The sequence below is a fragment of the Acanthopagrus latus genome, chromosome 11, assembly GCF_904848185.1.
Source record: "Acanthopagrus latus isolate v.2019 chromosome 11, fAcaLat1.1, whole genome shotgun sequence".
In the NCBI taxonomy this organism is placed as follows: Eukaryota; Metazoa; Chordata; class Actinopteri; order Spariformes; family Sparidae; genus Acanthopagrus; species Acanthopagrus latus.
The window spans coordinates 9455494-9468435 of record NC_051049.1 but is presented as its reverse complement, the minus strand read 5'-3'; the positions used below and the strand labels follow the sequence as shown (position 1 = coordinate 9468435).

General features: G+C 44.2%; 1 protein-coding gene across 2 annotated transcripts in view; it reads left to right on the top strand.

Moving 5' to 3' along the window:
- The window catches only part of ncanb (neurocan b), a 185907-nt gene that overhangs the window by 150387 nt on the left and 22578 nt on the right, over positions 1–12942 (top strand). For both annotated transcript variants that reach the window (XM_037113662.1, XM_037113661.1), the window contains one exon: positions 15–128. In XM_037113662.1, coding sequence (XP_036969557.1) covers positions 15–128 — 114 coding nt within the window. The remainder of the gene's footprint in view (positions 1–14; positions 129–12942) is intronic.

The window sequence follows — 12942 nt, the reverse complement described above, 5'->3', positions numbered from 1 at the left end:
CTCTCTCCCACCAGATATTGATGACTGCCAGTCCAATCCATGCCAGAACGGAGGAACCTGCATCGACGAGATCAACTCCTTTGTGTGTCTTTGTCTGCCGAGCTACGGAGGAGCTACTTGTGAAAAGGGTAACAATGTGGCGAAAACCTCTGCTTTCTTATTTCTATTCGGTAGGCTCACTCAACAGAGAGGTGTGTTGGGTATAAGCAGCCAAAGGTAGGGTAGCGGGAGTAGATAAAGCAGGAAAACAAGGCAGTGTGGAAAGAGAGAGGTGAGACAAAGAAGGTGGAGACAGACAGATGAAGACGAAGGTGATGAGGAGGTGGCAAAGGAGAGTAAGATGGCGCGAGATGAGCGGCAATGAGGGGGACAGAGGTAGAGAGAAAACAGCGACTGTGAGGAAGATGGAGTTGATGAGGACGTGTGAAAGGAGAAGGTGGAAGAGGGAGGATGAATATAAACAAAGAGAAGGAGGAGGAGGTGGAGGGAGAGGGAAGCCCTTTGGAATAATGTATCAGGTTTATACAGAACACCTGCGTCCAGCTGGTTCGTCTCTCATTATAGGAATTCCCCTGTGAGAAGGCGGTCGCGGAAGGAGGCTGCTCACAAAACTGCACGTTACATGAAAACATGGCCGACACGTCAGTGGAAAACTGCAGCAGGAAAAAACCCCAGCAGCTGTTGTTTACATTAGGACATTAATGATTGTTTGAGCTTTTGACAATTTGAGCAGAAAAACGCAGAGAATTCTTGAAAGGAGTCGTTTGATTTGAAGCAATTTTCACTTTGATTATGTGTTTCACCTCTCCTACTGTTGAGAAAAATGCTGTTGAGAAAGATAATTTTGGGCTGCCAAAGGTAGTTTAGACATCCTGAATTGTGCATGTTAATGTATAAACCCTGATACTGATAAACTCCCACATACATTGTCTTTTAATTAAAACTCTGAGCCAAAGAGTATAATACAGGTAGACGGGAGCAATGGGAATGAAATGATTATGTGAGTTTTCTACTGAATAATGCAGACTCTACATCTCTTAGAAAAACAAGATTCAAAATAGCACAATTAAAAATGAATGAACGGAAACAAAGAAAGGCCGTTGGAAGCATGAAGAGAGACTTCTAGGAGACAATGAGGAAAGTTTAGGAATCTAAACTGCCCCGAATTACATAAAACCAAGCCATGGGCTCAGCCAGCGCGACCTTTGACCTCAGCTCTCCGAAGAGTTATGACTTTGAATATCAGTCTTTTTTCACAGTGCGTCTGGCTTCCTAGTGTCTCGCGCTGCTTTTTTACTGCTCTGCTGTGATCTGGGGCTCTGAGGGCAGAGCAATCGATAGCGAGAGGAGAGGAGGGAGCGAGGAGAGCCAGGCGGCACAATGAAGCACAGACTGTTTTTTTTTTTTTTAAATGCTGTAGGATCTGCAGCGGTTTTGGCAGCCGCTAACAGCGAAAATTACACGTTCGCAGAACAAAAAAAACTAAGCTCCATATTATCTTTTCACTTCACTTCCTGTGCGCCGGCTTGTTGGCTGAACTAGAGTAGTTTTGGCACGCCAGACGTCAGCCGCCGACTTAAACTGTCACATTTCTGCTTGAGTTGAGCTCGTGGAGGAAAGCTTGTTTATCCAGTTCATTGCCTTTGTTTATGTCTCTGCAGTAACATATGTTTCTAAGCTGTCTAATCCCAGCCTGGTGGTCTGGACCTCACCAGAGGCTGATAGATAAATATGAGGAGTCACATAAGGATTGACTGGAGAGAAGAGAAGAGGAGAGGGCGTAGGTGTGTCGGGAACACAGGAAGACGCTATTTTTCATTCAGACTTTTCCTTTATCTTTGTTGTTGATGTATGAAACACTATATAGTTCTCTTTAGGCCAACAACAAAACACTCGTGATGGATTAAACTCCCAGTAACAAGACAGACTGTACATGATCTGCTGAGTTATAAACCACAAAGGTTAAGACTACTGCTTTCACCTGTCTTCAGTTTTGTTTGTTATATTGGTATCATGTCCTCTTTGTGGTGTCAAGTCTAAGAAAACAACCCTGATGATGTCACACTGACATCATCGTGGGTGTGGCAACCATACATTTTTTGGGGGGGAAAGGGAAAAACTTTCAAGCTACACACTGACATAGCGGCGCTTGAAAGATGCGGGCGTTTACCAGGCAGGACGGGTGTAACGAAATATGCTAGAGTTGCATTATGGGAAAACGTAGGATCCCTTCATTTTGGTCCCGGACACATTTTCGGAGCTAAAAGTCGGGATATCTCTGCCTTTCCTGCTTTGCTTTGATCATTTATGTTTTTTAAAAAAAGTTGTTTCTTCAAAGTCCACCAACTTGTAGAAGTGCTCGAGTGCCTCTTTAATCTTAGCTGCACTTTTTTTAATCTTTCACCACAGCAAATGTAACTTTGGTAGCTGCTTTAGGTAATTTCCCTGTGGTCATGGCTGCTGCTTTAATATTCACGCCCCTCCTGTGGTGCGGTTCATACATAAACAAACACTAAAAAACGAGACTTGTACAGAACATGTGGCTGCCGTGTTCAGCTGTGTTCAACCGTTCAATTTCAATATGCAGCTTATTTAAATCAAGGCATTTATTCCCTCTTTCTCAAACACACATACACACACATACACACACACACACACACACACACACACACACACACACACACATCTCCCCACAGTGGCTCCCATTTGGCATGCGCTGGAGCCGTGCGGACGTTTCCTCTCCTGCTGCGTCACTGCCTGAATGGCTGATTGGGAGCAGCAGGTCCGATGGTATAAATCTGAAATCTCTGTTTTCCTGTCGCTTTTATCTCTCGCCACCTCGTTCATGCAGAAATATAGGATTCAGCTGTGAAAAGTGCAATTCGCAACAGGCATTTCTCTGATTCTTTTTTTGTGTGTATGTGTGTGATCTCAGTTTGATATCCAGTGTGTTTGCGAGGTGAAGGGGGGGGGGGTCTGAACCACGACACGAGCGGTGGAAATGAACTCTTTCGTTCCGCCGAGGCTTCCGTCCATTTAAATGTCATCCAATTGGTCCCTGTCTCTCTAAAGTGCTCCAGTTCTCTATCTGTCTCATTTGCTGTGTACTTTTGTGTGTGTGTGTGTGTGTGTGTGGTGCGCGGTCAGGTGCGCGCATTGTGAGCTAACAGCCACAGATGCTGGGTAGATCCGGTCGGCTGCTGGCTCCCTCTGGCCTGTTACCATGGTGACCATCCGAGAGTCAATAATAGTAGGCTGACAGGGCTGAGGGTCCTGCAGCGAAGGCGCTGAGAGAGTGGAGGAAACTGCGTGTTATCCTGATTTTTGAGTTTTGCTTCTTTTCTTTTTTTTTCAGTCATGAGTTTTAGAAATTGATGATTTTCTTGGTCGATAGAGTTTTCAGCTGTGTTCATTGTTCGTTTGAATAATGAGCTTTGCAGCCGTAGCCGTGGGGAAAGCAACTGGATCCGTCCTCTCGCAGTCATTTTAACAACAGTTATCAGTAATGAATGGATGTTTGTTTGAAAAGAAAAGGCAGTTGTGATTAGACTGACAAAGACATCAGTCACTCTCCTCACCATCCCGCCACTGTCAAGTCCGTCCTGCTGTTTCTTTGGCTCGCTGCCTAATCAGTGGAGGCAGAAACCAGATCTGTTGCAGCCCCGACTGAAGTGAAAAGAGACAGAGGAAGCATTAGCCGGCTTTTTCTCATCAGCTTCTTTTCCCCAGTCAGTCTTTTATTTTTTTATCCATCATTCACTCTTTCGAGGGAGGAAAGATGACACCATGTGTATGTGTAAGTGTGGATTTGTGACTTTGCTATTCCACTACTGTAGACACCTCTGTTTCATGTTGCCTTCTTTTTTTTTTGTATTTCTTGCCCTACCTTTCTGCTGTCACTCCCTGCACTTCTTGCATCTTTCCATGCCTCTCATCTCTGGTGTGCTGCAGGAGGTTTTGTCACAATCTTCTTGTGTGTGTGTTTGTGTGTCATCGTGTGTGTGTGTGTGTGTGTGTGTGTGTGTGTGTGTAGTAGCTTGTGTGATGCCTCATCACTTCTTAAGGCGGCGAATTCAGAGATCTTTCAGCTTACACAGACACACGTATGCATATGTTCGTACTTGTGAGGATCCTCCTTGACATGAAGCGTTCTTCAGTCCCTTGCCCGAGCCTTTTGCGATGACAACCTTGATCGAAATCATACATTTAAAAAAACAATCTTTGAAGATGGCATTATGTCCTCACCCCCCCCACCCAAAAAGAAAAAATTCCTCTGTTCAAGGTCTAAAACTCAAATTTGTCCTTACAAAGAAAGGAAAAAGCACCCATAAAACATTCACATTTCAGATTCCAATTTCTTTTCTTCTTTCGGTGACACGCTGATACATTACTTGCCACAAACAAACAAAAAAAGCTCAGTCAACCTTTTTCCAAACATCAAAACGTGTAATTCCTCTTCTGCAGCAGAGTGCAATAACTCGCGGTTAGAAAAACAACCGGCTTAATAAAACAATAATCCAATCTACAGGAAATAAGTTCTTTCTCTTTCTCTCGATCTCTCTCTCTGTCTGTGCTTCCTAACAGAACAACTAATCTACAAATTGGAAACAGAAAGCCTGCGTTAAAAGGATTGCGTCGCTAATTAATCCCAAGGTGTCTGGCTGCTGCTTGGTTATCTGTGAGGAATGTGTTTGCCTTCGCCACCTAAACTCACACGCGTTGCCAGCATCCATCTTCTCCATCCCACCTCCTCCGTCCTCCGTCCTCTGCTTCCTTCCATACGTCAAATCATCCATATTTATTCATTGTCAGTTGACTTTTTAGTGGAGGAAAAGCGCTGCATCCTTCAACAGGGTGCACACTGCTAAAGGCAAGTGTGAGTGGCGACAGAGAGGCCGGCATGCTAATGAGTTGGCCTGGATGTGTTTGTTTGCAGCCTTCAGACAGCGCAGTGGGACCACTGCACTCCACCACTATCCATTGAAACCAATGTATATCAAGTGCAAGTCAAATTGTTTTCCGAGCAGAATGGCTCACTTATTCCACCTGCATGCTGCTGAAGCACTTATTCTCGAAACACATACTCAACACACATCCAAACACAGCAGTAAGTTGCTTTGGACAGGGAAAACCAAAAACTCGATCCTAGAGCAAAGTAGAGCACAACTCTTCCCCCCCCAAAAGAGGACAGCGGGTGAATCTGGGGCAGACACGTAGGAAGACTTGAGAGCACTCTGACGCCGACAGCAAGACCAGTGCTGCAGATTGGAAGCAGGCAGCAGACGATGTGGTGTGTGAGTACACAGTGAGACTAATGAGGAGGGGAGCACACCGAGCTGACTAACAGCGGTGGGAAGTTCAGATGCGGTCCTTCTGTCACTCCGTCGCCGTGCACTTTTTTAGCGCAGTGTCACTCAGACTCATTTCGCATTCAACCTTTTTCTCTCACGCATCCTTTCATGCTTACAGTGAAGGCAATTTACCTGTGGCTGAGAGTCATTAGGAGTAATTGAATGATTGAATGATGCTGATCTTGAGTCAGCCCAGAGAACACTTTCACGAGGTTCAACAGAGACTTGAGCTGTAGTCCCATTTTTTCATACCCACAAAATGTCCAAACCTTACCTCAATCTTTGAATCGCCTAACCCAAGTCATACCTTAATCAGGATTTCTATGCCTAACCTCATTCCTCCTAACCCTGAAAAAAGAAGTGACCAACAAAAGGGGAGGTCAGAAATAGTTTTTTTTAACTTCTGGGGATTCAAATTTAGATTTAATTTTCACTCCTGTTTGTCAACCTGGCTGCAGCCTCAATCCGTGGAGGCGACCACCATTGTCCGATGTTCATGAACTGTGATGTTGGCAGCCGAGAGAGAACCGGAGACTCTGTTGAGTGCTGAACTCCCCGAGTGTCGACCTAAATCTAAACACACAGACACAGACACTCTTGATGTGTGCCGTTGCTCACTAGTTTAAGGATTATGTGCTAATCTTGTTCTGCAGTCAAACTTCACAGGTGGTAAATACGCCATTAAACGGTCACCACAGCTGATTGAAAAAGAACTATTTGATGTGTTTCAGGCACAAAGGTTTTAAGGATTTCTCCTGGTCTGAACATTGTTGAAAACATTTGGGATAACGGTAAAGTACGCAACTCAACAACTTGTTTTTCAGATGTTTTATGTAGAATTCCTACATATTATATCTTTAACACATCCGGTCTGAAAGAAAAATAGTAGAAAGCATTTTGTGGCTTCAGAGGGAGCTTTGTGAGGTTTAATAAATGTGACTTGTTTTAGACATGGCATACATTTTGATAACTTTCTTTTAAATAACATTCCATCGGGTGTCCAACAGTGTGCGATGTGCTGCAGTACTTGTAGTTGCCAAACAAAGCCGAGAGTTTATACTGATCCGGGCTCAAAGGGTTTTGAATAACAGATATCAGTTGTTTCGCCTCTCTCATGCCATTTTTGCTTCTGATCCAGAGGTGTCCATTCCCAAAATCCTGTTTGTCAGTTAGAGCAGAGTCCAAGCGTACCTCGCCTCTACGCTCTTGTTTAACCACGTTGGCTGATCTGGTCTACAAGCTGCAGTCTGCTGTTTAATACAAGTCCTCCCTCAGTTTGTGTGTTCTTTTCTCTTTCATATTGTTGTTGTCAGAGTGGTTTCGTGACTCAGCATGAGCCTTCAGAGCTGACGGAAGAGAGTCTGAGAAAGGAGGCGCCTGAGTTCGCAAACTTTGCCTAAGCGCTTCCCCTGCTCAGCTGCCGCTGTCTAAACCTGCGACTCAGCAGAGGCTCGGCTCAAAATTAATTTTTGTGCGTCCCGCGGGTCTTTAGAGGCTATTAATGCTAATGAAGATTCATGCATTCTAATAACACGTCGAGAGGGACACGTGCCAAGACTGGGAAGAGAGGAACCTTGAGCTTCTTGGTTTACCTCGCCAACAGTTGTCGCCTGGAGAGACACACAAACATACACCGAGGCAGGTACACAGAAAAAAAAAAAACATCACTGAAGTTTTGCCTAATCCTGGCAGAGGCGATTCAAACGCAATAACAGCAAGACATCACTCTCACTCCATATGCCATTGTGCTCAACACTTGCCAATTCTCCCTCTTAACAGGAAGGCTAGAGAGTCGGGGGGGAGGTTATTTATTCTCATCCAAGGTGCTTAATTAGACAACGTTCCTGAAGCTACCATCATTCTCCTCTCCTGAGCGACGGAGGCACCGGCCGGAAGAAAAGAAACTGCGAATGAAGGCGTGAGAGCCAGGTGTTACAGCAGATGAAAAGGGAGAAAGAGATGGAGGGAGCGACGAGAGCCTTTGTTCCTCCGCCGTGCATTAATGAACGTTTCTGATGGAGAGGTGTTAAACAGGACTTTGAGCCGCGCTGGAGGGATGGCGTGCTTCTGTACTTCCTCGCTTTGTTTTCCCCGCGAAAACTTTTAGCTAGTTATGTAGTCGGGCTTGTGGTGTTGTTCTTCCTTTTCATCTTTCATTTATCTGTCATCCCAGCGTTATTTTCCTTCGCAGGAAGTTTTCCAGCAAACCCTTTTAGAAACTCGGGGAAGTTTAAACTGCACCAGATCCTTGTTCCAGTTTTGGTCCCTCCTGCTGTGGTAGTGCTTGAAGTGGTCCAGTACTCACTGGTACACAGCACCAGCACTTTTTACGTCCCACCCTTTGTCGTACCCTGAATGCCGGTACTGCTATTTTCTGCCCTCGCCATATCACTGCAGACACACGCAGGAGGCAGTAGCACCACAGAGTGCCCCAAAGTGCTGCCCACTTCCTTTTGCCAGCGCGCTTTAACCATTCGAGCTGTTCAGACAGAGTGGGCACTGAGCTTTTCTGCTGCAGCCAGTTCATGATTTTGCAGCGAGGCTTGGCATCTATGTGGTTTTCTCCTTATGCTGTCAGTGAATCTGCAAAGAAAACACACTTATAGTCAGAAATCAGAAATAGTGTCACAGCTGTTTGTGGTTGTGTTTTTACTTGTTTATTCTGGAAACTTGTTAGCTGTGTCTAAACGTTGAGCAAGAGAGAGTCTGTGTACTCGACAATCAACTATCCCTCTCCAGGATCCCCTTCTTACCTTTAACTTCACTGTTGCAAAAGGTGCATTTGACATATGTGAAATTTTAATCAGAAGAGAAAGATCTTCATTGGCTGATTTTTTAAAATGCCTTGATAAACTAAATAATGTATGATAATTAATATTTGGTGGACCCTGCCACCTTTTCTAGCTTCAAACTGGGGACATTATTTTCTTCCGAGAACAGCTTGTTTGTTCAGTTATGGCAAAAATGAATAATTCCGAGTTTGTGTTATTACCTCAGTAGTATTGTACATATTAGACTTCTGAGTTTGAGCGCTTCGTTTTAGCTGCAGAGTGAGACATCTTGCCTCGATCGGTTTACGATGAGAATTCCACAAGAGCAATATGACCTCTTTAAAACCTTTATATGACGCGGCGCCTCGATAGCTCGATAGCTTGGGAGAGCGTTAGCCCTGTGTGCAGAGGCTGTGCCCTCACTCACTGCAGCCGCCCGGGACTCGAATCCTTCTCTCTCATTCCATTTCCCGTCATCTCTCTAAGCTGTCCTGTCTTTTAAAGCCATCAAAAAAAAGACACAAAATGACAAAATTAAAGAAAAACTTTGTTAATCATAGTTTTAATGTAACAAAATGAATAGAAACCACTCAAAGATCATAGTTACCTTGGAGCCACCTCTCTAGCATTTTTGTCCTTTTCAGTCTCACATTTAGATACATACAGTGATTAACACATTGATTTTAGTCGAATTTTCTTCATTTTAAACGTGTAGAGCAAGAAAATGAGACTTTGTGGTCGAACAAGCAGCCACTCCGCACATTATTGTTGGCTCAGCCCCGGTGACTGACTGCATGCGGCACTCTAGAGACGTTCTTTCCCCGGCTGAATTCTAACAATCCGGATGTCGGGGGGAAAAAAGGCTGACAGCTAAGAGCACAGAACATGTAAATAACACAACTTCTGACTTTGTGATTGCACCTCTTGTGGTCGAGGCTAACAGCCTCCCACACCTCCCACCCTTGTTCCAGACTAATGCATCCTGCAGCAGTTTCTTCTCTGAGAGCACAGGCAAAAAAAAAAAAAACAGCTACACTCACTTGTTGGAATAAACTGGACTGACTCTTTGCATATTTGCTGTAAGGGCCTGTGCTGCCCTCACTTTTACCTCCTCCATCAGCATCGCTCTGCAAAGATGCATCTTTTGGCTAATTATGCAGAATGAGCCTTCAGACATGTTGTGCACTGTAGCTGTTTTACTGAAACATCCATTACTCCTAATTGTGAGGATCACACTATTAGGATGTTCCATTAATCACCCATTGCACTCATGATGGCCGTTAATAATTCCACAGCCGTTATCGCAGTCTCCTCACATTCTCACCTTTTTGTCGCTGGCCATCAGCACATTCTCCCTCTCTCCCCATGTCTCCAGCGCTCGCTCTGTCTCTCACTTCCTCTCTCTCAGGACTGCTGTCATCAGCCCCTCATGAAAATGGCACACCGAGCTGTCAGCCTTCAAAGAGTCGCACGGGGAGAAGGCAAAATGGCAGCGAACACACGTGCAAACACACACACGCGTGCACCGTTTCATCATTCAGGGGGATCTAAAAAAAGCAGAGCCGTAGAAATATCACTCGGTGATGTGGATAAACGACCCAATCAGTCAGCTGGAAGTGTATGGCCTTTTATTTCCTAACTGCCGCTCTCTAAAGTCTGTGAGAATATTAATCGCTGAAACATACCCCCCACCTCTCTCCCCGCCTGACAGAGGGGGGAAACGGGTAAAAGAAGACGACTTGAATAATGTCTAAATATTTGAAGAGGTTGATGTGATGTCGGGCTTTGAGCCTCGCTGTCAGCGAGTGGGAGAAGAAATCAGCAGAGACTAGGTTGAATATCTGAGGGGGAGAAAACATGCCCGTTTGTTTTTCATCTCTGCTTTTCTTTCCCTCTCTCCATCTCGCTCTCTGTTTTCACCTCCTTTTTTTCTGTCCTCGAACTGTTTCTTGCCCTGTTTGATGCACTTAGTTTGTCTGTCTTTGCGTTTTGTCTTCCTTGGACGCTAAATTGTTTTATATATGGATGTAAATCCGAGTGGAAATCACACCAAGTCTGCAGCTTGTCATTTTAGAGCCTTTCAAAGGCTTTAATGTGGCCACTGCTAGCTTTATACACTTCGTCATACAGACTCTGGGCTGACTGCCAGTCTGGACCCCGCAGCAGTCAGTGATTCAATGAAGTTGTGTATGTTTAATTGTACAGATGTTCATATTTGTGTTTGTGTGTATTTTCCTGCCTCGGTAACATCTCCCCTGACTCACCTGTCCCTGTTTCTGTAGATAACAACCCCTTTGTCCACGTCCATGTGCCAAACTGGAACAGCTCCTAATGCTAATACAATGGTACAAGCTGCCACGTGCGCAAACATGTTGGGGCAGGTAGCTTCCAGAGTGAAAACCTTCGCAGTCAGCAGAGGAGAACATTCACAGCGGCAGAGACTGATTTTGTTCCCACAAGACCAGTAAAAACAGCAGTAATGTTGTTCTACCTAATGCTAACGTATCACTCTCTGTTCATAAGCTCACTGTCGCTGCTACGAGGGCGAGTACAGCGGCAAAGAAATGCCGATTCTGATGCAGTCATACATAAGACAAAATTCAGCATTAACATCCAATCTGTTTATTGAACACTAGCACTAATTCTCGATCAGTGTCTTGTGGTTCCTGAAACATTTTTCTTCACATATATCAAAACAAACCGAGGGAAACAACCTGCAACATTACAGCACTGCGGCGAAAAGCACCACTCCTCCCATTCATTCCAGTGAGGGTGCGTGTTTAGGCTGAGGACTGCAGTGGGTACAAAATAAGAAAAACACAGCCGACTCTGGCAACAATGTTGAACCTCTGGAGAAAGACAACGCTGGAGTGGCCAGTCATGTAAGATGGCGATCAGACTAGCAGCATGACACACAGTAAATAAGAGGGTTATATGACGTTTCAAGTGTAGTCGGTCAGTGTAAAACACACCTTTAAGATTGGCCTAAAATCCTGCTTAATTTTTAAAAGTAATGTGTGTGTTTTCATTGTTTAATTTGAACAGTCACTGTAGGACCGGCATGATGAATTACGGATCCTGCTGTGGGGAAGTCATTAGCAGGACAGCTCAGTCATCTCCGCACTATTAGCATGGCTAAATGCTCCAGGGGGGACATCATGGACAGTTCTGCGGGTTTAAAAATTCACAAACGGGCCATGGAATGACACTCTCACACCACCGTACAACCCACAATGCTTAGTTCTGTCTGAGTGGGTCCTAGCCTAATCCTGAATCTTCCACAGTTTAAGTTATTTTCAGGGTAACAACAGTTCTAGAGCTCATGTGTGAGTGTTTTCAAAAGTTTGTCTTCGCTGAACTTTACTAATATGTTTTCAGTTCCTTCTATTAACTGATTGCAGATGCAGCGGCTGCGCTCACATTCAGGAGCACGAGTAGATGAGTGTTACCTCTGTGCATCGTGAAAGGTAATCCATTATATAATGAAGAGCGCGGTCCAAAAGGGAAGTTAAACCCAGGCTCATCTGGCTGTTAGGGCACCGGGGCACACCTTTGAGCCACTGAGCCACCCAGAGGAGGCCGACGACGTTCAAGTGGTTAATTGGGTTTCATGTCATTAGCGTGTTTCGAGGTCATCGCATTAAATCCCCAGACTATCAGGAGGAATGTGAGCGGGCAAAGTAATGAAGCCATTCTCCGCATTTGCATTTACAATAAGCGTCAGAGCTTCTTACATCGCTGCCCACAGGACTCAGAGTAGCGGCAATTCAATTCCCTCACTTAGAGGAAGCTCAAGAGGTGCTCAGGTTTTGCGTCAGACGAACAAACAAGCAAAGTGTCCGGTGCAAACAGGACGTAAAAACTCTGATTAAAATTCAGGGCAAATCGTCAAGTGCATGCATTTGCTAGAAGTGGTACATTAGTAGTACTAAAGCGAAAACACTGAGGTGGTGATTCACTGCTGTAGCTTGTGGCATGACAGATCTCGGCCTAACAGTGCTTGTAAGTACTCTGTAAATTCGGTTCAGTCAGACGAATGACAGGAATGACGTGGATTTAGTATGTTCTCAAAATACCCGTGCCGAGATAAACCTCATTTTGTATGCAAAGAACTGCAAAGAGATGTTGATCCACGTTTTGAATATGCAAGAGCCTCCTTTGCACTTGTTCTGAGTCATTAGTCAAACCTATTTTTGCTCAAATATGACGAGTTCCAGCTTGACATGTGTTTTTTTTATGTTTGTGTAAGTAAACAACCAGGTTCGGTGCAGATACCAATTATACTCTTATAATCTTGATTAGTGGAATCTAAAAAAGATATATATATATATATATATATATATATATATATATATATATATATATATATATATATATATATATATATATATATATATATATATATAATTTATTTTTTTATTTTTTTATTTATCCTGGATTTACCATCAAATGTGAAAATGCTAAAATAACCAAGCACCTGGAGCTTTTGAAAAGATCATGAGTTTTGTTTTGTGAGCATTTAAAACAACACCGAAGCTCAGCAGAGCGGTTTGTAATGACTGAAACACTCTTTTGAAGCTCTTGCACTTGCAGAGGGAGCATGTGAATAAATGACAAAAAAAACTAAAAAAAAAAAAGGCTCCAAAATGTAATCCCAGGGGGACACCTTTATTTCTCTTGAGGAGGTCAGATTTAGTTCCTCTGCATATGCGCGCTGAGTTTGATCCACAGTCTGAGGACCGAAGCCAGCCCTCCTCAGTTTGATCAGCAGCAGCTTGTGGTCCACTGAATCAAACGCCTGATAAAGATCCACGAGCATG